At 39.0% G+C, this 25576-nt stretch overlaps 1 protein-coding gene across 1 annotated transcript; it reads left to right on the top strand.

The window, feature by feature from the left end:
- The first annotated feature begins 796 nt into the window (after positions 1 to 796).
- ifng1 (interferon gamma 1) lies at positions 797 to 4688 on the top strand. The gene is made up of 4 exons (XM_038308816.1): positions 797 to 916; positions 1514 to 1585; positions 3937 to 4185; positions 4503 to 4688. Exons 1-4 carry the CDS (start codon positions 797 to 799, stop codon positions 4641 to 4643), a joined length of 582 nt encoding a protein of 193 aa, XP_038164744.1. The 3' UTR covers positions 4644 to 4688.
- Positions 4689 to 25576: the final 20888 nt, after the last annotated feature.

Here is a 25576-nt window from a genome sequence, read left to right on the forward strand (position 1 = left end):
GAGAATAATCACCATGTGGTGAGGAGTAGATAAAGCCACAACCTTTAAAACAAAACTCTTAATAAAGTTTTCCATTTTAAACAACTTATAGATTTCTGCAGATAATCTTTGCTTCTGTTGTTTTTGGAATGCGTTCTAAAGCGGGTTGAGATAGAGACCCAACTATTTGGTTTTAGCAAACTTGATTCATTACTCAAAACACTTGATTCTCGGAGTTCCCGGGAAAACCATTAATGCAGCAGATTGATGAGCGTTCGTAACAGTTTCCAATGGGTTTCTGATGGATCAAATGCTTTCCGACGCAGGCTGCAGACTAACACCTCAGTGTTTTCCAGCTGTTTATTTTTTCGACCTCACCTAACCGTCAGTTTATCCTGCAGTTTTATAATCCCCTCCCCGCCAAAAATGACCAGTAAAACCTACGATTTCATTTAAATCCAGGGGCGGGGAGTGCAAATTATTAGTAAATTTATATATTTGTTCGAGTTGCATGAGTGGGAGACCCCTCACCCACTTCGTTGAAGTTTGGTGATTTAAAGGAAACTGCACAACCACATTTTTCACACTTAGATCACTGCTGCATCTCTGCATCACACTCTCTCTCTCGCAGCTGATATAAATAAAAGCTTTCATGACAAGTCAAACAGTAGAGCCAACTTCAGGGCAAGAGACACACGGCTGGCAGTGGGTCCTTAGAGTCGCTCCGACAGGGATCCAAAAGAACCGGCTATCGCATCGGGATCAGACTTGGAATCGAATCTACAGCTCAACAGGCACTCAGAGGAGCTCCATCAGGATGGCTGCTGTGATGAGAAGGGTGGTCTGCATCTTCATGTGGCTGTCTGTGTGTCAGGTCAGCGGAGCGTTCATCCCTAATGAGCTGAACAGAACCCTGCAGAACCTCATGCAGCACTATGTGAGTACCAACAGCGCCGCTGGAAATCAACCTGCTGGTTGATGCTCTGGGGTAGACTGAGTCTTTGGGGGTCTTCATGTCTCTCCTGTTTCCTGATGTCTCACCACAAACACTCAGACACACATGCGCAAACACGTATGCCGGCGTGGGTTTAAAGGCCATCCTGCTGTTCTGACTCACTAGCTGCTTATTTTATCTCCTTTTTTAAAGTTTCTTTCTTTAACAATCGCTTCATGTTGCACATCTGTCCTTGAATCAGCTAAATTATTTTCCCTTTAAACCTTTACAAATATAAAGAGAATCTGATATTTAAAAACCTGTTCAGGACACTATGACTATCAGGCTGCAGATCTGCTCATTACCCAGAGGTTCAGCAGCTCTGCAGCATTTGCAGACATCCTTTAAAACTTCAACAGTTTGTTATTTGGTTTGAAAAGCTGAGCAGCATGTGAACCAGAACATTACTGGAATCTTGGCTTCCCTTGTAACAGTGAATGCATCATTAAGGCCTGATTGAGTCTGTTTTGTGCTATCAATTAAACTTTAATTAACATTTACACCATTTAAATAATATTTGTGTTTTTCACCTTTTTGCAGAAAATCTCAAACCAGGATTTCTTCAACCAAAAGCCTGTGTTTCCCCGGGAACCGCTGAAAGGCAATGCTGAGGTAAATTACAAATCCTTAAGGATCGTAATGGTTCTGAGGGAATTTTACCCCCACTAGTGGTACTAAGGGTTATCTCAACAAACATAACAACAGATTTTTTCTCTTTATCAGAGGCCATGTTTACTAATATGTGTCTAAAATGGTTTTCAAAGTAAACTTATTAGATTAAAATATCATATTAATAGATAATGCTCACATTTCTCACTATCTGGTATAATTAATAATTTAATAATATTTGTATTCTCATGCTCATGTTCCACAATTAGTTGACATCAGTAACTCCTGCTTCTTAAATGTATTGTATAAAGATGAAATACATATTTGAGTATATTTCTATATAGGTTCTTCAGAAACAAAAGCTCCATAAAACTTTTTTGAGACTTTTTTGGGCTGCAAAACAAAGCATTCTTATAGGTGAAATGAATCAAGAAGTTATCCTGATACTATCTGACTTCATATCAATAGATTGAAAACATCCGGAAGGAGATATAGCCTTTTATGTAAAGAAATGATAAAAACAAATGAGCGTTTTAGTGGGTAATTCAGTCTAAATGTCGAATTTCAAAAGGTTTAAAAGTATTTTAATAAAAAAAAGCCTAAATAGAGTTTTAAGCCTTGCGTGTTTCCTACATTCCAATGACACTTCTTTGAGAACAACATTATATTCATTTATCTAAGACATCTGTCCATAATTTAAGCTGTAGTTTATATGTACAAATTTTAAATGTAGTCTAATCTACTCTATATCTAGTAACACTGAATAGTTAGAAAGCAGTGAAAAGGTTATTGGCCCTAAAACAATTTAAGAAATAAGACTAAAATCACAAAATGAACAAGTTTATTAAAAAAGTTATAGTCACAGGGAAATTATTCATTTACATAAAATAGTAAGATTTCCAAGCTTTATTAAAAACAGACCAGAGGTTTCCATCCTAGCATAATGCTAAGCTAGGCTAACTACCTGAGCTAATGTGTTTGATAGAAGCTAGATTTAAAGGAAATTAATGTAAAAGTGGGGATCCTAGATGCTTTTAGTAAATAAATATTCCAAATATAAGTGTGTCTATTTAAATCTAAGTAAATTAGGCGATGGTGGAGTCTTCACAGCAGTTTTAAGCTAGCTGTGAAGCTAGCTTGTTCAGCCGTTAGCTGGTGTTTTCCTCCAGTTTCTGTCTATCAAAACATGAACAAAAAATCTCCACTTTATCAGACAGGATCTTTCAGTGAGGTTATTGTGGTTTGTCTCCTTTTATTGTTTATTTTTTCTAAAATCCGTTTGCAACTATTTTCAGATTCTACTAAAAACTAGTACTTTCGCTCTGCCAAACAGTGACACAAATATGCTGCATAGAAAGTTTCAAGAGTCGCTTTGAAAACAGTATCAGAGTTTAGCTCTTCATGACACCCAGCTGGTGCTTTTCTTATGAAGAATTGTGTGGTTTTCATGGTGAGATGGGTATCACTTTCAGCGCTTAAATCTCCAGACGAATAAATAAACATTTTTGACACCAGATTGTCTTCATTGTGACAGATAAAACTAATTCAGTCAATTAATACTTTAAAAGAACAAAAACTTGGCTAAATAGAGCCAAATGACAGCATAGACCCAGACTGATTTAGGAGATATTTATCTTTAAACATGGAAATTATCTTTCTAGTTAAGTTTATCTTTAGAGTCATTGTAGCATATTTAGACATGTTGTCACTGCAGATTCAACATAGGGCAGTTTTTAGCATATCTTTATGACCGCCTCATTTGCACTGCCCCCATGGGTTCCCCATTCACTTTTTCCTTACAGCAAAATGTCCCGTCCCAGAGACCCCAGTGATTCATCTCAAAAGACAACCAATGCATTAAGTTTTCATCCACTACGTATACACTATACTTTTTTAAACAAACCTTTGATTTTAAACTCACGCTAACAATAGGTGTGACCCTCCCACCACCACCGGGCCCCTAAAAGGGTTTTTTTGACCAAATGAAACTCAAACGACTAGTATCCAGACGAACTTCACACCTGTCAGCAAAACTGGAATATGATATTCATGTTTAAGAGTGAGTGGCATTCCCCTTTAGGGCCCACACTGCACTTAGTTTAACTTTTGTGTGGGAAACCACAGAGTCTTTCCATTCTGCAAAAAAGGCTTTTGCACCTCCAGGCTGGTAAAGGTTTGTCAAACCAAACCAGCTTTTCTTATTTGCACTCATTGAATTTCAGTAACTTATTCAATATTAGCTTTTAATAATATGAGAATCAAATGGATTTAAAGTAAAAAAAAAAAAAAAAATCTTATTTAAAACTATTATATGAATTAACTGAGTCTATCATTGTGTTGTTTTTTTTTTGCAGTTAAAGATGGTTTACATGTATGGCGTTTTGGAGGAATATGAGAAGCTGCTTGGAAACATGCTAAAGCAGTTACCCACTCCAAGTCCCCAGTTGGCAACTTCAGGCACCCGCACCGCCTCGCTTTCCGCTTCTGATGAAATCCGCTCCAATCTGATGAAGGTTTTAAGCAAAATGCAAGAATTAAAGAGGAATAATTATAAGGAGCAGGCGGCCCTTCTGGAACAACTGAGGAAACTTGAAGACATTGAGGTATGGACTCTGTTTAGCTCCAAGATGTTTGATGTAAAATGTGCCGCTTTTAGTGTTAAAAGGATTTTTAAAGCTGTTTGAAAGCTTGGAAATAACATCATGGGGAGCTCTTTGATATCATTGGGGACTGAAATAAATCACAATTAGGGTTGAGGACAACTGTTTTTTATTTATAACTGGGCCCTTTAAAAGTTTTCTTAAAGTTATTCAAGTTTTAAAAGGTCTTTAGATTAGAAGAGTCGATACTGGAGCATGTTTAAGGCTCAGTTTGGATGAATCTGACTGATCAACATCAATATCCTGTCTTCCTTCTCCAGGTGGGCAACTTTAAGGTCCAGAGCAAAGCTCTGTCGGAGCTGACGTGGATTTACGAAGAAGCCAGCTCGCTGGCGGATGACAAGAGAAGAAGGAGACGGCGGAGGCGGCAAACGAGAACCAGGTTACACCAGCAAGCCTGAAAGACAAGGGAAAGGGCAACAACAGCAATGCAAAAAAAAAAAAAACACCAGTGAAATAAGGATGTCAAATTCAACCGCCGCCAAAAAAGAACTATTTAAACTGAAATGTGCCTTTTTTAAGATTTTATAAGAGTATTCTTTTACAAACATTTATACCAACTAATCAGTGAAATGGACTTTTGAAATATTTTAAAAAGAGGATTTTATAACTATAACTTTTACTTGAAACTGGATCTTGTGAGGATCAATATAAGAAATATTGCCTGGAAATACTTGATTTATTATTCGTGATTCACTTTAAAAACAGCAGAGGATACAATACTGAGAAGATCAGCTACATGATAAACACCAGTTTGGATCAGAGCTGGTAGTTCCAATCATCGCTCCTTAAAGTGAATGTTCTTCTTCCTGAACTCAGATTAGACAGGAGTAGAGAGGTGGGAGGGGTCTGATGGAGAGCAATCCTCCTATTGGTCTACAGACACTTCAGACCTAATTGGAAAAAAAAAAAGAGTTCAAACCAAGTTTTATTTATTTCATCCTTAGTTTTCTTTGTTTTATTGAGATTAAATTAACTCTGTGTGATAAACCTGCTTTGAATGAAGAACTGATGATGATGATGTTTAAAGTACGAAATACACCAAAGTTTATCATCATGTAGATTACTTTTTTAATTCTCTAACCTTCAAGCGCTTGAGGTACGACTGTAATTGCAGTGGAGGAACTGCAGTAGTCTGGGATTTCATCATTTTGCTGACATGTTTTATTTTATTTTGGTATTTATTCTGTAATTGTTTAACTTAATATTAAATCCTGCTGTTATGATTGCTGATTATTTATTATTATTTATTGATTGCCACTTTCTGACAGATTAGTATTGAATAAACAGAATGCACCTCACTTTGACGTGTTGTCTTCATTTCTTGGGGTTTTATACTTCTGATTGAATCTGAGATGCTGCTTTTGTGGAGATTATTATTGATCTTAACCGCAAATGGTCGAAATATGGCCCCTAGCTCCTGTTCTGTCACCTTTCACGGGGTAAACAGTAAGTAAATCTAGTGGAAAGGTAGGAAAGAGACGCCAAGATTATGGGATTCCTTATAGTTCTGTATTAAGGGACACTGGAAGCTCCCGTTCCTAAAAGAACTATGATAGGAAGCAAACAGGCTCATTTTCCTGCCTTCTGCCAGCAGTATTCAGTCTTCACCCATCCCAGTGAACGCACCTCATCTTCAGCTAAAGTTTCCTTCTTAGTTAAACAACTCAGAGAGAGAGTCATTCATTAGGACTCCTGGTTCTGATCATTTCAGGGTTGGGAAGTCCTCAAAAATCACTGAAGTATTAATAGTTTTCTTCTTTATGTTCCATAGTTCCTGGACATGTCTGATAGTCCTATACAACAGCAATATATTAAGAAATTTAAAGCCATTTCTAAGATTACTGATGTCAAAACCTGACTGGAGAACAAAACAACAAGGTATACCCTTTCCAGGATTGGGTTGCCTACCAAAGTTCTTTGAATAGCTCATTAACAGTATATGACTATGTTGACGGTAACAGCAGAAAGTGTGGTACTGAGGACCTGTGGACCACAGGCTGGTAGTTGGTGTGCCCCGCCCGACTCAGATGATGAAGCATTTCTGTGGTCTGATGTTATCTTTGTCTTGCATCATGGCGGGGGATTTCTGCCCCGCCTTCGCTCCAATGCTGCTTCGGCTCATTGAGGACACTTGTTTCTGATATTTCCACTGATGAGTTCTTGCTTGGACCTGCACCTTCACTGGGCTGTTGCTCAGACATTCTTCATTTCTAGGAAAGATGGCCATACCTTTGACTCTAAAATAATTTACGATGCTGAGGAGTTTACGTATTTATTAATTGATCATAGAAAGGGTGAGTCTGCAAAATAGGCCCAAAACATCATCCCTCCATCACCATGCTTGTAGTGTGTAATAATTACAGGGATTTACTGACTTAAATGGTATGCATAATATATATATATATTATGCATTATGTATATATATACATGTATAAACATATATATATATATATATATATATATATATATATATATATATATGTGTGTGTGTGTGTGTATATATATGTGTGTGTGTTATTTATTATCACCTATGAACTAAAAGTCTTATTCTTTACGTTTTCCTTACTTTAGAAATTTCTATTAAATTAAATAGGAGCAAGTTTACATTTGTAAAGGCAGACATCTTTGCACTACTGCAGAGCAGAGCTGACAAACTAGTGACTGTAGCGATCACCATTATGCTCAAATTGGAAATTGGCCTACACAGACTAATAAAATACTATTTACACAACTATATATGTAAACTAGAGGTACACTGGACATGACCAGCAACCGCCCGGTTATTATGAAAACCAACCCTAACCCTGAAATAGTGGGACGTTTCACCTGGACAACAGAAGTACAACAGACGACGCACCTGAGCTCGGGCAGGAGCAGCGGGGACTCAGAATATCAGGAGAGAGAGGTCCAGAACAGGGACAAACCAGCCACTGCTGGCTCAAGAAGAGAGCTGAGAATAATGGGCCTTTCAGATAGGAAGCAATTTGCGCTGCGCTGGCCGCGGGGTTCAGCGCATTTGCGCTGCGCTGCGCCAGCTGGGTTTCCGGGTCTAGTCATTTGTTTGTTGTTCCAGCTTTTGGTCAGCAGCAAATATGTATCTGACCCGTGCTAAGAAGCAAGTGCTAGCACTAGCCCTGCTAGTTCGAAGAAAAAGAGCAGCAAGGAAGAAGAGGCTGTGGGTGCACGAAACCCTCAGGTCCAGAGAGCAGCTTGGGGAGTTCCGGCTTGTGAAAGAGCTCCGTTTTCACAGCGACCAGTTTGAGAGTTTGCTGGGGAGAGTCGGACCAAGGATCTCAAGGATCCATACAAATTACTGGGAGCCAATTTTGCTCCATTTTGCTTCCTGGTCTTTCCAGCCGATGGCCCGGTTTCTATTGGCCACGCGTGCATTCGTCATGGCGCGCCGCGGCCTGGCCTGCGCGCGAGCTCGCGAAGCGGTGTGCTGCGCTGTGCTTGCGCTTTGCTCGACGCAGCGATAAACCGCCCTGGCGCGGCGCAAGAATGGGTTTCACAGCGCAGCAGTGCGGTCGTCGCAGCCTGTTTGAAAGGCCCATAACAGCGGCAGCTTGGAGAGGCCTGCTGGGATACATCACTGATGGCCCTGAAAAGACTACAGCTAACCATGCAGGATCAAGGGAGAACAGAGGAAGATCGGATTTGTTTGCCGTACCGAGAGAGGTCCGAAAGGCAGGGTAGAGTGACTGTGTCTTACCATGAGGAGGACGGCATGACATCGAGGGAGTGGCCATGAAGATACAGCAGGAAGAGATGACGGGAGACCAAGGCTATGTTTGAGTTGGACAGAGGACCGCTGAGGATTACAGAAGCCTTCAGGTGGAGTGAGTGGCAGAGCATGATGAGAGAAGGAGCAGCTGGTTGGTGTCTGCACTGGTGGTAGGACACGAAACAGTGGCTGTGTCTAAATGTCTGCCCTAATCACTAAATAGGGCACTACTATAGTGGTTACACCATTTTTAATGAGTGTCCGAAAGTGTAGTGGATGAAAAATTCGTTGACTCAAAATTTCCCACAATGAAAAGTAGTGATCAGCTACCCACTGTAGGGCAGTAACAGTGGCGAAAAATAAAGATGGCGTATGCACCGTTCAAGGCAGCAGAGTAACGTGACCAATGTGGAAAATACTGATCATCTGCCCGAACATTCAGTTAACTGAGTTCACCCTGAAGTCCACTATGCACTTATGCAAAAGCCCCTCACAAACCTCTTCCCCGCTTTATCCTTTGTCAACAATATTTTCTGTTTTCCATTTTGATTTAAAAAAGCTTTTCTCCGCGGCATAATTCAATAAAGCAGCGGTCAATTCATGATACTTTATCATCTCCTAATTTGTATAATTGTCAATTTACCAGACACAACAGAATTAAAGAATTTATGGATTTGACGCTGCAAACTAATGAAAATATACCTCGTCTAGAAGTCATGTTGTACCATGATGGTCTCCGTATTGTTGGAGGCCAGAGACAGTGTGGTGGGGGCGGCTCATGTTGCTGCAGTCTGCAGTCTGACCAGTAGATGTCGCTGAAAATGACACATTGTTACATTAAGATTCATTCTGATGCGACAAAACACTTTAAAATAAGTATAAAACAAAAAAGTGCCTTCCAAAGCCATACTTGTTCAGTCTACTCTGACGGATTAATGAAGTCCTAAAAAACCTGCAGCTGAGCAGCACTGGTGACTCTTTCCCATCACGTTATCTCTATTTTAGTTTGTACAAAACATTAGTGTGGAACTATTGTTATTCTAACCGCTGATAAACCTAAAGTTAATACTCTGATCTCAAAACCAAACACTGAAAGAAATGCACTCTCTTTTTCAAATAACTGTATAGTTTAATTTTAACGTTTTTAATCTGCAGATTTTTTTTCATATTCTGTCATAAAAACATGCAAAAGATGCATAAATGATGGAACTGATGTTCTTTTCTTTTTCAACGAAGAAAGATTTCTCTGAGCAACCAAACTCAAACTGCGACTGTGAGCTTCAGGCAGTCAAAGCTTCTGCTGCAGCTTCAACAGGCTGGATGGACCCCAGCCCTCCAACCCACAGCAGCGATGTCACTTCCTGTTACATCACTTCTCATAAACGCGTAGCCGTTTCTTACAGTAATTGCTGCTTTACCCACAATGCACTGCAGGCGCTATGTGTGTTTGTGTGTGAAGCTGTGACTTCTAAGAACCCGAGCTGTGCTTTCCCACCGCAGCTCAGTCTGTTTGTGTGGTCAATGAAAAACCTCAGCGGCATCTCTTAGCAGAGGAGCCTGAATTTCAAACAGAAACTGAATTTGGCACAAAGCAAGAAGAAGAATGATGGAGCTCCTCAAGGCTCTGTCTTCCAGCCTCTGTAATTCCCCCATCCGCTTCTTTTTTGTTTCCTTAAATAGCTGTTTGCATCGCTTATTTCTAAAAAGGGTTGATGTATTAGAAGAAATCCTCCATTTCAAGTACAAACTGCAGATTTCTTCTTTCAGGTGCTCCTCCTATATTTCCTAATTTTCATCCACTTCTGTTCTTTTCTACATAATATACTTTCTTTTTTTCTGTAGACGTGATAATAAACTGTTTTTTTTCACATCTCAGTCCAAAAATTGTTCTAATGCGCAAATTTGCATTTTACTATGCATTGTGTTCTTTTTTACCATTTCATAATACGTTAAAATATTCTTCAAACGTCTTGAATGTATGTTACTTGCATTAATATATAGTAATGAAACAAAACAAAAAGTAATGCATAACTGTGATATAGAAGTAAATAAATGATAAAATAACTTGATACTTCAGAAGACATTTTGACTCTATTCACCAAAGCTAAAATTTATTTGTTTGCTAGATTTACTTTTTGCTTAAATTTGCAAAATGCTCTTTATTTCTTAAAGTCTGTAAAACTTGAGTGACTGGCAAATGCCGGTTAGCAACTGACATAAAGCGGTTCCCAACTCACACAAATCGGTTCCCAACTGGCATAAACCAGTTCCCAACTAGCATAAACCGGTTCCCAACTGGCATAAGCCGTTTCCCAACGGGCATGAAGTGGTTCCCAACTGGCATAAGCTGGTTCACAACTGGAATAAAGCGGTCCCCAACTGGCATAAACTGGTTCCCAACTGGCATAAACCAGTTCCCAACTGGCATAAACCGGATCCCAACTGGTATAAACCGGTTCCCAGCTGGCATAAACCAGTTCCCAACTGGCATAAACCGGTTCCCAACTGGCATAAGCCCGTTCCCAAAGGGCATGAAGTGGTTCCCAACTGGCATAAGCTGGTTCACAACTGGAATAAAGCGGTCCCCAACTGGCATAAGCCGGTTCCCAACAGGCATGAAGTGGTTCCCAACTGGCATAAGCTGGTTCACAACCGGAATAAAGCGGTCCCCAACTGGCATAAGCCGGTTCCCAACAGGCATGAATTGGTTCCCAACTGGCATAAGCTGGTTCACAACTGGAATAAAGCAGTCCCCAACTGGCATAAACCAGTTCCCAACTGGCATAAACCGGTTCCCAGCTGGCATAAACCAGTTCCCAACTGGCATAAACCGGTTCCCAGCTGGCATAAACCAGTTCCCAACTGGCATAAACCGGTTCCCAACTGGCATAAACCAGTTCCCAGCTGGCATAAGCCGGTTCCCAACGGGAATAAACCGGTTCCCAACTGGCATATACCAAATGCCCCTTTTGGCTATAGGTGCTGCTGCAAACCTTTGCTGATTAATTCAGGGGATCCAACCAAAACATGGAGCACAAACAAATAAAATAAACCAACCAGGAATTCTGTGTGCTTCACCAAATGTTCAAGAATGTGTTGCTCTCAGGAGTTCAAAGAGTTCTAGGCTGACACCAAGACAAAACTTTCCATACTACTGAATATTCCAGTGCCATCTGATAGTGGCATTAAATCAATGTTTTTCATGTATGGTAACAACTTGATCCTAGAGAAGGATCAGTGGATGATGAGGTAAAATAGGCACAAAGGTCAACAACTACCTGCAGGCTATAACGTTGCTGTTAGTGCATCTGCTTCCAAACCTTACAAGACCAACCAGGAAGCCAACACAGCACTGTGGAGATGTTCTCTAGACTAATGCAGGGCTCTAGCGGGCTACCAGTTAATGAAACCTAGTTTCTCTATCGGACTTAATAAAAAAAAAATCTCCCTGTGGTTCATGGGTCTTTGGTAAAACCCATGAACCACAGTGGAAACAGCAAATGTGTCAAACAAGTGACTTTGATGCTAAATGACAGCATGCAACCTGCTGAAAAAATAAATAAAATAAATGAATAAATAAAAATGGGAAATTAAGTCATCCACTGGAAAAAACGTCTTTGGAACAAAAGAAGAGATCAAATACAAGTAATGAACTGATCTTTTCAGAGACATCATCATGGTCATCAGCAAAACAGGAAGTGCAGAGAGATGACCTTTAGATAGAACTAAATTTTTTATCTCTAAAACAGGAAACCAACCGGTAGTATTATCATCATTTGGTGTAATGCAAGGAAAGTACCTGAGTCTAGTAATAAATATTTAATTCATCTATCTTTATATTTGTGAACTGTACATTTTTTGATTTCTACACTCTCTTCTCTATACTGACTATTAAAAAAAGAAAAAAACCTATTCAGTTCTTTTTTCCTCTCTGAGGTGCCTCTTTAAGAAAGACAAACCAGTATAACTTCATCTTTAAAAGCAATTTGGATGGACCCAACTTAAAGTAAGAAATTCAGATAGACCAGTGCAACCAGATCAACCAGTTAGTCTTCAGGGCAGGGCGGTGGAAACTAGTGCAGTTTTAACTGCAGTTGGATGGAGAATGTGAATCAAACAGATGAATCATGCCACAGATTTTCAACCATAAATCTAGACTTTAACTAGGCCGATCTCTGATGCAAACCATCTCTCTGTAGCTCTGGCTGTTTCTATAAATCTGGTAGCCTGAACGAAGCTAATCCCAGTTTAAACTCTTTTGTAGTCTTCATTTAGTTCTGTGCTTGAGCGTGAAATCAGATAACTAACTCATTAGCAGGGCTTTGCAGAACCACTTCCATTTGCCTTAGATTGAAACTGCCCTGATTCAGAGCCACAGTCTGGAAGCACCTGGCCTTTTAGATTCTCCTCCTTTAAAACATAAATGTTTACTTTATCTGTTTTTCTATAAAGAACGACACCCATTTCGGTGAGGCAGCATTTGATCTCAAACTATGTGGAAAAAATAAAAATAATGTAATCTAGGGCTGAAATAATTAATGGGGTTAATGGTGATTAATCAATTATTTAAATAATCATCAACTAATTTAGCGATCTATTTATTATTAACTGTAGTATACAGACTTTCGAATGACATTAGCTGAACATGAACCCACTCAGAGCTGAAATTAGGTAAAGTTGTAAAAATGTAATACATATTTGGCATTTAGATAGAACTGCACCTTTTTATCAGTGATTATCTTCAATCCAGATCTCCTCAACTGAAATAGTTTTAGCTTTAAATTCAGTATAAAATCTTCTTAAATGCCTTTTTTACTATCTGATTAATAAATAATAATTTGCAAAAGTAGTTGGCAGATTAATCAACTAGCAAAATAATCATTAGTCACAGCCCCAATGTAATCATTGCCTTTATGCTAAAGTTTGATGATTTTCCTTAATATACGGTAATGTGGTTATATATGGATCTTTGATAAAAAAAACAAAACAAAACTATTTTCATTAGTAAAACTTAAAAAATAAGCCAAATTGTCTCATTAAGCTATTTTTAACCAAAATAAGGTTTTAGAAAAGGCCTTAAAGTAAATACAGGCAACATTAAAATAGAAACAAGAAAAACAAACAACTGAACTTAGTGGCTGTGGCACAGAGCACCACCTTATGAATAAACCCGACCCATTTCTGTGAGGAGCTTGATGACAGTTCACTGACTGAAACCATCCAGAGCCGTTTTTTTGGTTATGGAGAGCAGGAATTTCTGGATAATTTGCTGATGGCCTTGTTTGGACCTGTTCTGCAGGGTTTCTCCACACAAGCACAAGATCTCATGACACAGGAGGTTTCTCACTTTTGCTTACAAAGCGTTGAAAGCATCAGACGAGGCTCATAAAGGTGTTTCTGTGTCGATACCAACCTCACACTAAGGTGATTGAATCCATCGCGAGAAGTGGGGACTAATGTTGTCATTTCACAACAGAAATTCAGATCAGCAGATGCGTTTTTGGTAATCGTACCGTTGGAAAGAGGATCTTATACAGGTTTTACCAGAAACGGGTCGCCGTCACTCCGTTTCCATAATGGTGAAACATTTGAAAAACATCCTGACGGAAATTCCGACATATAATTGTTCACGTTCAGTTATTGATGCTTAAAAAAAGTTTAACTATTTCTGAGGGATAAATAAAGGGAAAATAGAATGCTGCCATGATGAGATTCTGAAAGAAGCATCCAAATAGCCAGAAATGTTGCAGTGGAGACCATGCAGCACAGTTTATGTGGAAGCAATGCAGACAACATTCCAGGAAAACAGAGCTGGAAGTGATTCCTACTGAGACACAGCGTCCTAAACTCAACCCAAATCATCCCCGTTAACCCAGCAAGGCTTCACTAAGACCGGGGAAAGGAAAGTGATGAGAGGCTGCAGAGTGACTAGAGCAAAAACAGCCAATTATCTCAGCATCTGCTGAGATGTTAGAGGAGCAACCCTGTTTTAAAATAAGTATCCATACCCTTTAAACTGTGTGTGAACAGCAGTTTAGAGATTTAGCCACACATTCTGATTGGATTTAGTCCAGACTTTGACAAGGCCGTTCTAACACCCGTAACACCATCAGTGACCCCTCACACCCCCACCATGGACTGTTCATCCTGCTGCCCTCTGGGAAGAGGCTTCAAAGCATCTGATACAGGCCCAGCCAAATCCAGAACACCTTTGAATGTTCCCCACTGCTGAATGTTGTATGAAATGGGGTTAAAAAAAAAAGTGCTGAATGTCGTGTATGAATAAATCATACACCAGTCTTATGTTTAAATTTGATCACTGCTGAACTTTAAAAATGGAAATGTCTTGAGAGTTGTACTGAATGAAATATCTTTTTGTATACACTCTGTGTGTACAAAATGACAATAAAGACAGTTTCTGCCATAAAACGTTCCATCCTGCTTGGGCTCCATGTTCAGCATCATTGTCCTGCTTGAAGGTGAATCTTGGCTCCAGTCTCATGTCTTTTCCAAACTCCGACAGATTTTCTGCCTGGATTTGGCTCCATCCACCTTTCCATCATGTCTGTCCCCGCTGAATAAAACCACCTGCATTTTGGCCAAAAAGTCCAGTTTCGTTCTGTTCTCATGTTTGCGGTGTCTCAGTCGTGCCTTCTGGCCACTGTCCCCTAATGACCAGCATCTCAGCTCCATCTCTCATTAATTTGTTTAGTTGGAAGGTCTCATCTTGGATATTTCCAGATGGTTTCTCCTCTTTTTGTTGATGCCTTGAACAGATGTGATGTTCTTATAGCCTAATACTGCTTTAAACTCCTTCACGCTTTAATTCCTGACCCGTCTGCTGTTCCTCTAACGTCTCCATGACATTTCCTCCCCTAAAGCTCTGAGGTGTCACAGAGCAGCTGGATTTGTCCTGAGATCATTCACACTGGTGGACTCTGTCTGGACATTAGCAATCAGACGTCTTTAAAGACAACTGGTTGCACACAGAGAAAACGGGAGTGAATACTTTTGCACACCACAGTTTTCCGTTTCACTCCCCATCCTGGAAGCTTTAATAATTGAAAACGACTTCAAACTTGAAAACAAAGTCCAGTGGGTTGTTTTTAATTTTCTTTTTTTTTTTTTATGACTATGACCTGGATGAATGGGAATCTTCACCAGCATATTGCATTCCATTTTTGTATCTTCAATTCAATTTAGGATGTAGACAACAAAAACTTGTTCCCAACAGCTTAAGACTGAAGTCTATTATTTGTTGATAATCATCGCACCCCCAGCCCCTGTAGAGGAGAGTGGAGGACCTCGCCTATTCAGCCAGACTGGCTATTCCTGACATTTTGAATTGAAAAAGCTTCCTGGATGGGAAGCGAAATGTCTTCAAACTTGTAAACAATGTCCAGTGGATTGTTTTTCATTTCCTTTTTTCACTCTGGTCTTTCTAATAAAATATAATCATGTTTGTGCATGAATTGGGAGAAAAGATCAGGGAGTTGTGAAAACTTTTGCGAGGATTAGGGATTCCTACATTTTTGGTACTGGTTCTCTGGGTATTTAATCATGCTTGCCAACATAAATCAAAGTAACATCACAATGACAAAGTTCAAAATTTCTTAAGTGTTTAACAGGGTGCAGTTATTTTCCCAGGTCAAGGTCAGGGGTGTCTTCCTTCCATCCTTCCTTCTCTAATGTTCTTCAAGTGTCTCTGTCTGTGCTAAAGAAAAGGATCCCCACAGCATCCTACGGCCACCACTATGTTTAACAGTGGGAGTGTGTTTTTTGCATCTCTGCTTCTGTCTTGTTTAACCCCAGTCGGCCTCAGCAGATGGCCGCTCACACTGAGCCTGGTTCTGCTGGAGGTTTCTTCCTGTTCAAAGTGAGTTTTTCCTCTCCACTGTCGCTACTTGCATGCTTAGTGTGAGGGATTGCATTTGAGTCAATGAGTCGATGCAATCAACTGGTTTTCCTTAGATAGAAAACTTTGAATCAATCTGTAAAGTGCCTTGAGATGACATGTGTTGTGAATTGGTGCCATATATATAAACTGAATTGAATTAAGTGGTCGTTTTCTTTTAAACCAGTCAACTTTGGTTTCTGCTGACCTGAAAACTCATTTCCGCTTTTAAACCCTAATCAACGCTCTGCCTTTCTATTGTGGCATCAGAGTAAAGTTGATCATTACTGCAGTAAAAGTTGTTTCTTCAAAGTACAGAAACTTCAACAATATGAGTCTCTGTGGATTTAAAAATGATAACCCCAAAAGTCTAACTAACTAACTAACTAACTAACTAACTAACTAACTAACTAACTAACTAACTAACTAACTAACTAACTAACTAACTAACTAACTAACTAACTGTAGAATGCGTTGAAATTGATGGTTAAGTTGTGAAAAAGTGGGAAAAAGAGGCCTGCATTTATCCACTGTAGTATTAAATGTAGTATTTAAATCTCATTAAGAAAAAACAATTGTTTGTTGGGCAGCAGCGTCGCCTAAATGAAAGCAGAGTTTCACAGGGATGAGCTGACGATCTGAAACTGAGAATGAGGCAGCGTACGCAGCAAACACAGAGGAAATCAGCCTGATCGAGACTTTAAAATAGCCTCTCAAGGCGGTAATCGGGCCGCCTGGTAGCTGATAGTGATAAGAAACCACAGGATGATTGGGGGGGGCTCTGCAGGGCTCTGATGGAAACCCTGACAACACAACTGGAGTCAACTTTTACCCCCACGTCTGTGTCTGTGGTGGCTCTCAGAGCGGCTGTTTGCTGTGTAGGTTTCAGTGTGAGTCAGCTTGTTGCAGATGCAGCACGACACAGAACGAAAAAAAAAGGTATCTGCATGTCTGAGAGGACTGAACTCTGCATGGCTGCAGGCGGTTCAGGAGCCTCTGAGAATCACTGGTTCTGTCTTCACCCAGTTTAAAGTTGAACTGGCTGGTATTAGCAGGAAACCACAAACAAGATGGTTTGACTGACAGCTTGGCAAGACCGTCTCACACTTATATGGAAGCTCAAAGCAGCCATGTCCTCTCCTAAATGACACCTGTGGAGGAAAGTAAAAGAAACTTTGGGAACAACTGAGAGGATTCTGCAGAAAAATCTCAGAGAAAACCCAGAAATTGGATAATTTAGAAGCAGTAAAATTTTAAATATAAACTTAAATTCACTGTAATGAGTCAAAGAAAGAGAAAGAATTCTCTGGCACTCTTATCAGCGCTAAAAGAGGCGCAGTCATCACAGCTCAGTCTAAAAATGGCCCTGCATACAGGACGCTAAAGTGACTCCAATTAAATGAGACGTCAGGATGTTAACAAGGCCCCAGCAAACTGTTGTTGCCACCAGTGCAGAGCTTAATTGGCATCAGCTGAACTAAAGGGGACTGGGTGCTTACAGGTTTTAAAGAGCTGCAACATGCAATGACAATACATAACTTTAGATTGTCTTGTTTGTGCAACAAAGTAAACCTTTTCTGGTGAAGATTCTCAGTCATTCAGGTCACAGTCATTCCAAAAAAGTTAAAAACAGCAGGAAGCCCACTCAAACAGACAGATTGGTATCAAACCGCTAATTCCTGATTAGAATGTTGAAAAAATTTAACTTAGAAACAGAAATACTTCAGAAGAGCACCGGATATGACGACAAAAATAACCATTATTAGCACTTGGGAACATCCGGGCTATGAATGGAGGCACAAAAAAGGAAGATCAACTAACCACAGAAGAGTTTTCGTTGAATCATGTTTTTTTTTCTCTCTCTATCTTTAAGGAACTAAAAACAACCGTCAGGGTTTCACAGCTATAAATGACCGTATGCCTGAAGCGCTCAATTCACACTGAGCTTCTCTATGATGGGATGTTATTCATCCTCTTTTTATTTTTGCATGTGTTCTCAGAATGACCCGGTGCCATCATTATGCATAAAAGGACCCAAACGGGTCGCGATCTTTTAAGGAGTGCATGTCAGAGTAAAGTTACCTAAATTCAAGTCCAAATGTTAAACTGGACCAAAAAGACAGGGTTTCCACTGTTAGCTGGAAAAGAAAAGCATGCAGCTGCTGCGGGGCCTAGTCAAAGTCCAGCACTGAATCTAACTGGATTGCTGGGATGGGGCCTGTGCAGGAACAAACAATGCTTGCAAATCCTGCAAAAGATTAATCAATTAATTAATGACGTAATGAATTATGTAAGTTAGTATCAATCTTACAAAACTATTAGAAAATATTTTTTATGTGTAGAAAAAAATAAAAAAAAGATGATTCAGCTTCTTGCTAACAGCAGCTTCTCCCAAAGAGTTTCATGGTTTCAGTGAAAACGCTGATGATGAGAGAAGGCAACACCTCGCTGTGTTTAAAGATGCACTCACTCACTGGGCTCGTTAACATATGTGAAACACACTGTGGCATTTCCATGAAGTTATGTGTTGTTTCCTCTTGCAAAGGAAGCTCTGAGCAGGTTGACAGCAACCACACACACACACACACACACACACACACACACACACACACACACACACACACACACACACACACACACACACACACACACACACACACACACACGCACACCTACACACACACACACGCACACCTACACACACACACACACGCACACCTACACACACACACACACACACACGCACACCTACACACACACACACACACCTACACACACTGACAGCTATGATCTCTTTCAATTATATTTGTTTCTGCAAGCAGAAGCTTTAAAAAGGGAAGCACATTTTAATTAAATGCATAAATTCTCTCTGCAGCTTTCTGTGTCTTTCAGCAGAATAAAGACATTTGCAAACATGCTGCAGCTTCATGCCAAACTTCCACGCTGATATTCCTGCTGGCTTCTCATCACATCAGCCATATTTATTCATTACTTACATTGATTCATTGCATTTTTTTTACTTTAACATTATTTCCCTCTGCAATTTGATCAACAGCAGTTGTAGCAAAGGAAACTTATTCTAACTAATTATTATTAGCATGTGGTTTAAAACATTTTCATGCTGAGAGGTCATTCATAAAACTGTTGCAGTTATTTTACCTTCCAGCAGGTGTCACTGCAGGGCAGCTCTGACTGAACCATGCACATCTGAATCCCATTGAAGAGACTCTGAGGTGTTTAGAAGAGAGACAGAAAATATCTGCTCACATCATAGAGTTAAAAGATCCAGAAGAGAAACTCTTCTAATAGAGAGAGTCATCTGGTTAAATATTGCAATATTCTGCTTTACTATTATGATAATGATAAAAGTGGCAATAAAAAAAAAATCTTTGGGGTCTTTCTTAGGTAACTAAAACTTCATCAGGACACCAGAGATATAAAGAAGTATCATGGTAACCGCTTTTATTCAGATTCTTCCAATTTATCCTGAAAAAACAGTGAACATTAAAGAAAAAGAAAAAAATTACAACAATTGAAATTTTTTTAAAAGATTTTAAACATGAATTGTTATCTATGGTTTAGACCAGAGGTCCCCACCCTTTTTTCCGCCAACGACCGGTTATACCGGCCTTTAAAGTTTGGGGGATAAATACGTTCAAATAAAATGATACAACTGGCATAAATCAAATACAAACGGCATAAAAATAAAACTCACCATTATGTTGAATTAGTGGGAGCCCTGCCGGTCTCATCTAGGCGTAATTGGAGACAATGACACACGAAGTGTGCTCCATGTCCAGTCTGCTCCGTAGCTTTGTTCTGGTCGCTGTAACTGCAGAAAATTCCGCTTCATAAAGATAGGATGGTATAGATAGGATGCATCTTGACCTGAATTAACCTGTGTCAAGAGGCACAGATGCACCGACTGATATAATTGGGAGAGAATACCCCAATTTTTTATATTTTTCAAAATAAAACTCACTCAGACTCTGATCGTCGATTAATTGTTTATATATATTTTTTTCTGTGTGGCCCGGTACCAAATGACCGACGGACCGGTACCAGTCCGCGGCCCGGTAATTGGGGACCGCTGGTTTAGACAATAAATCAAAATTGATATCATGACTAGAGATTTTATGGCGATAAAAAATGGTAAAAATATGATGACAATAAGAAATGGAAATATCTTAAGAGCTGTACTGAATGACATTTCATTTTGTATACACCACGTATGTACAAAATTACAATAAAGTTTGTCTAAGTCTAAGTAATAAATAATAATAAATAATTGAGTGCCTCCTCTCATCCAGGCCCTCATTAATGCTTAGATTCGTCTCCTCTGCCTTTCTAGGAAAGTTTACTTTGGTTTGTTGCATTAAAGAGAAGATCTGAGCCATTTGACAAACTGTATAAAAGAGCAAAGACTGACTGATAAAAACCAACTACATCCCTTTATCTATAGGTACAAAGTAGATTGTATTTCCTGTTAGTGATAAAGAGTTTTATGACCAGGTCATAAACTTTATGTCTTTATTCAGCCCAAAGAGGTCATTAGATCCAGTAGATCCAGTCTAAATTGAACTTAAGCAAATAAAAATAAAAATAAGGTTTCTTTGATGCTTCAGTTCAAGTCTTTCACTGCAATCAGACATAATTTGGAAATCTTAAACTTCTGCTGACATCTAGTGGACTTTAGCAGCAACTGCAACTGGATTGATTCCAAACAGAAGTAACTGAAAGTAACTTTGAGATGGTGAATAATATTAAGGCTTAAAATTATTAATTTGATTAATCATTTTTTTTTTTTAATTTTCATTGACTAATTTGGTAATTGAATTGGTCCCTAGAATAATGGAACAGGGATTCCTAAAAAAGTAATAAGTCAGCTGTAATTGGGACACAACTCCACAAAATACACAAATATTTTTCTGCTTTATCTAGGCCCCCAAGGGGATGGGTTAAATGCAGTGAGATTAATAAAGCTCAATTAAAATAAAATAAAAGATTAAATGCATTCAGTTATGCCCTAAAAGGCAGAAAATTAATCTGAAAATACAGAAAATCACATTCAGAGGAAAAACTATTAGGAAAGGTAGTTTTTCAAATGCAGAAATAAAAGTTTTACTGTTTTAATGAAGTTAAAGAAACATTTTAAAAATGTCGAAAACTTTGACAGCAGCTTTAATGTTGTTCATTGTGATACGTTTAACATCCAGCTCTCCAGGTGCTTCTCTTCAACAGGAACAGGTAAGTTAAAAAACACCCCAAAATACGGTGATCCTAAAGAAAACTAGTTAAAGAGGAGGCTACAGAAGACTGACTGGGTCGTATATGTTCCTCTCAGCAAGGCAAGAACCATAAACATACAAAGGTAGTTTATTTCAAAGTAGAGTGTGTTCTAGAATGGCCTAGCCCTAGTCAAAGTAGACTTGAAGACTTTGGCAAACTGAGTGGACTTAATTTAAACCCCAAACAGCGCTGCAGCTATAATAAAACAAAGATACATTTTATGAAAAATGTAAAGTGTGAAGAGTTTTTCAAGTCAGTGTTGTAAAATTTGCAAATAAAACGTTGTTTTGCCAAAATGTTGTTAACCTCTAAACTGGGAGTTAACATTGGCTTAGTGACCTTTTAGAATAAATAGAAATGCTTAGCTTTGCTAATAGTTAACTAAAGTGTAACTTGAGGCTTAAGTCAGAAATCTTGGAGTTTACTTTCAAAAATTTAGCCTAATTCCTAAACAAGCAAAACAAAAAAAAAAACCCAAAAACAAAAAAAAAACCATCAGAATTTTAACTTGTTGACCCACCTTTAATTTCAGCTTTGATTTTTGGTGGGCTGCTTTTCCTCCAAGAGGTCAATTTCGGTGATACATGGTTACACCAGGTACCACTGGTGTTTCACCTTATTCTGTGACCCCTGGTGTATTGTGACCCTAGGGGAGGCAACATGCTGTGGTGTTAGAGTAAGGAGACAGCAGAGCCATTGAGGTAGGGTTAGGGTGAGATATCATGGCTTTGGGATGGACAGACCGGTGAGGAGAATCCGTAACAACACACGCTTGAGTCACAATACAAGACGGGTCACAGAATATGACACAACACCAAAAGTGTTTCCATATACATCTAATGTTTGATCTTTTTCCTATGATTAAAGGAAACTGTTTAGGCCATGCGTGAAAGTGATTTTGTACATTATTTCAATTTGACCAGAATTGTATTGGACTCCAATCACGAAAAACATTATGACCATTGAAAGAAAATGATAGCCTGAATTTAATATTGTTTCAAAATCAGCTTCAAAATCTGATGCAGAATAAACCAATTATTGAATTAGAGGTTCACCTCGAGTTTTATATATATATATATATATATATATATATATATATATATATATATATATATATATATATTTATGTATATATATAAAACTCGAGGTGAACCTCTAATTCAATAATTGGTTTATTCTTCATCAGATTTTGAAGCTGTAACATTAGAGACTGAGACATTGATGTTTGGAATAACTCTCTGCAGCACCATAACACGATCAGCAGCAAATATAAGTACCCTGAGGGTACAGGAACCAGAATGCAAGTAAGCAGGCCGTTCATAGCTGGTGACAGTCACCTAAACACACCAATCACCCAACTGTCTAAGCTGAGTGCTTACCTGCAATGTCATTAATTGGCTATTTGATCTGTGTGGCTCTTACAGCTCCCAGCATTCCCATCTCCATCATAGACAGAGACTGATGTTTAAACCAATTGTCTGAAACTTAGCTGCCATCCTGAAACTTTCAGCAGAGGCGGATTTACCATTAGGCAAAACTAGGAAATTGCCTTGAGCCCCAAGTTCCTGGGGGCCCCATAAAACTCGTTTTACATGTATGGTTAATGTAACTATTACTTATTTGTGCACAATAATTATGTTTTTGATAAAAAACATTTCGCTAAAATGCACTTTTTGGTGAAAACATCTAAAAGCAGAGAACTCTGCTCTCCAGAGCGAGTAGATTGGTAACCCCGCCTCCTGCTCTCCTCTATCTTGTCTGCTGTCATGATTCATGCAGCTATTATTTCATTCTAATAAAAAATGGAAAACAGAGAAGCAGATCATGGCTTGTTTACAGTGAAAAGAAGGACTGGGTTATTTACTTTTGCCGTCGCCTTTTTGGAAACACAGGAAGGAGCAATCAGCTAGTAGTGATTGGAAAAATCTTTCATTCCTGTTGAGACAGCAAGAAATGTCAGCTGAGCACATTTTCAATATGATAAGAAAAAGGGGAGAAAGAAAACATAGACAGGAAAACAACAAGAAAAGGGTTAAGAAGAGAGGGACAAAACGTAGAACAAATAATGTATGTCTATTCCATTAAAATGTCTGTATCTGTACAATGGGTCTGTTTTATGTGTTTTCTTCTCAATTCAGTGGGCCCCAAATTTCCTAAATCTGCCCCTGACCCTCAGATGGCTGCAGGGATCAAATCGCTTCTTTCTGACAAAAAAACAAAAGAATGGAAACAAGGTTTGGGTCGGTCCAAACCGTAGAGAGGTGGTTTCGCCATTTGACTCAGGAACATATAAGTTCCCGGACTCTGGGCCTAAAAGGTTTCGTTTGAGACCATTGGTTAGAAATCACCTTGTTACAGGTTAAATTTCTGTTTTTTTGTTTGTTTTTGAAGCTGAATTGTTGAACCTCTGGCCGTCGTAAGGCTGGGATGTTAAGATTGAGGCCATCTTTGGCCAATCTGAAGGTCACATCATGTGACCTCAAAATAACTGTGCACCATAATCATCTCCTGAACCTCTGTCCTCTAACCTGGTCCGCAACGTTGAGATGCTTGTGCTCCCAGTTTATTTCATGTTTTTATGACAACACAAGCAGTGTAATAAAATATTTAGTTTCAATGAACATTCTATGATGGTACCAACTCCATGAGCAGATGAGAGCAACCTGTTCTGTTCTGAATGTTTGAAAAAGAATTCTGCAACCTGAATTTTCTTTCTCTCCTGAAATTGATTAAAAAAGACTTTAAAGATTATTTGAGAGGGATTGTAAAAATAAAAAAATACCAGATTAGGACTCCTGTAACTAAATGCCTAATTTCAATGACATGTTTTAAACACTAGATGGCAGCAGAGTCTGGAGTTTTCTACTTGAACTTTTAAGTCGAACATCTCACTCTTTGTCAGAGAAACTTTGAGAAGATCCATCTAGGAAAAGTGCAGTTCTGCGAAGGAGCATCGGGATGGTTGGAAAGGTCTCCAACAGGGAAGAGCGGACAGGCTGGCCTGAACCTGTGCGTGAGGCGTTCGGGTGATGAAGACAGACACTGGAAATAAACTGACCTCTGGCCTGACAAATCTGACACCCTCTGAGTTTTCCATGAACCCAGAGACCCCCGGCAGTAGATTGGTGTGCGCCTGCTGGGGGCTGCATTCAGCTATACAGGCAGACAGATGGACACAGAGGCAGGAACAGACTCTTTCCATGACTGGGTTTATATTTAGGGTTAGCAGAGGGTGAAACGTTTAACAGAGACTTGAAAAGCAGCTGGAGGGGTTCTGATCTGGTTAGCTTTGGACCAAACTCTTCAGTATTGGTTGTTTAACCTGTAGATCTGAATATATTGACCAGTTTTTAACGAGAAACCTTTGATTTGAACCATTTTTGTTTTGTTTTTTAAGAAATGAGGTCAGCTTTTTGTTTTGGTGCTTTTACCAAGCATGAAAGGAAAGTTAAGTGGAAGGAAAAAGTTGAGGTAGAAAACAATCCACAAACTAAGTCATTTCAAACTTGTAAAAGACAAATTTTTTATGCATATTGTCTGCAGTATGTGGACCAGCTGTATACAGATAAAATCTTTTTTTTTAATGTTAGATTGAATTTTTTCCAAAAAATTATATACTGTGATTACAATATAATACATGTGCAGTGTTATTTAATTTAATCACTGATTTAAGTAGATTCACTAAAGATATTGTAGGGTATTCATCCTATTTTTTCCTCCTACTCTTCTTTCTGCTCCTCTATTACCTCACTGTCAGTAAAACAGCATCCAACACACAGACACAGTGTGGTCAGCACGTCTCTATGGCAACACAAACTCGACACCGGCTCATAGTGATGAGCTGCACACCTGCTGCGCTGCTCTCTGTTTTCTCTTCATCCTGTTCAGATCAAAAACCCCTCTGACATCACCTGCTCAGGTGTCAGGCTGATGCATGCTGGGAGAGCCGCACATCCATGCAGTCTGCCTCCGCTCAAATTCTGCTGTGACGCTCGGCCTTGATGTTTATTTAATGCAAGAAGCGAGGTTATCTAATGTTGTCAAATAAACACAAGGTCATGGAGTTTCAGTGAAGTGAATTAAAGATTTTAAGTTTTTTCTGCAACCCGACTTTTAGATTAACACTAAAATAAATTTTAAAAAGTAATTATTTATGCATTCATTTATAATTAATTCTAGATTCAAATGCAGAAAAGCTTTTAAAAATGTAGAAAGAGCCAAAAATGTTTTAGGAAAGTATCTGCTGATTAAGTGGAAAAAAAAGCCTCCAATTGAGCTTAAAGCTATAAAGAAAGGAATGGTCCCGGAAAAACTCTTCAAACTCTATTAGTCTAGTGTTGATTTTAAAATCAGATCTCAAAATTAAGAAAACTAGTTTATATTGCTGATTCTTCTTAAATGAAAACCAAAATTTGTTCACACGT

This window comes from Cyprinodon tularosa, unplaced genomic scaffold, assembly GCF_016077235.1.
Source record: "Cyprinodon tularosa strain WSP-4 unplaced genomic scaffold, ASM1607723v1 ctg1173, whole genome shotgun sequence".
Classification (NCBI taxonomy): domain Eukaryota; kingdom Metazoa; phylum Chordata; class Actinopteri; order Cyprinodontiformes; family Cyprinodontidae; genus Cyprinodon; species Cyprinodon tularosa.

What these genes read in the sequence shown, in the direction of transcription:
- ifng1 (XM_038308816.1), top strand. Translation starts at nt 797, where the DNA reads ATGGCTGCTGTGATGAGAAGGGTGGTCTGCATCTTCATGTGGCTGTCT. An exon ending in CGCTGAAAGGCAATGCTGAG is followed by an intron (nt 1,586 to 3,936) that starts GTAAATTACAAA and finishes TTTTTTTTGCAG; the next exon opens with TTAAAGATGGTTTACATGTA. An exon ending in GGAAACTTGAAGACATTGAG is followed by an intron (nt 4,186 to 4,502) that starts GTATGGACTCTG and finishes TTCCTTCTCCAG; the next exon opens with GTGGGCAACTTTAAGGTCCA.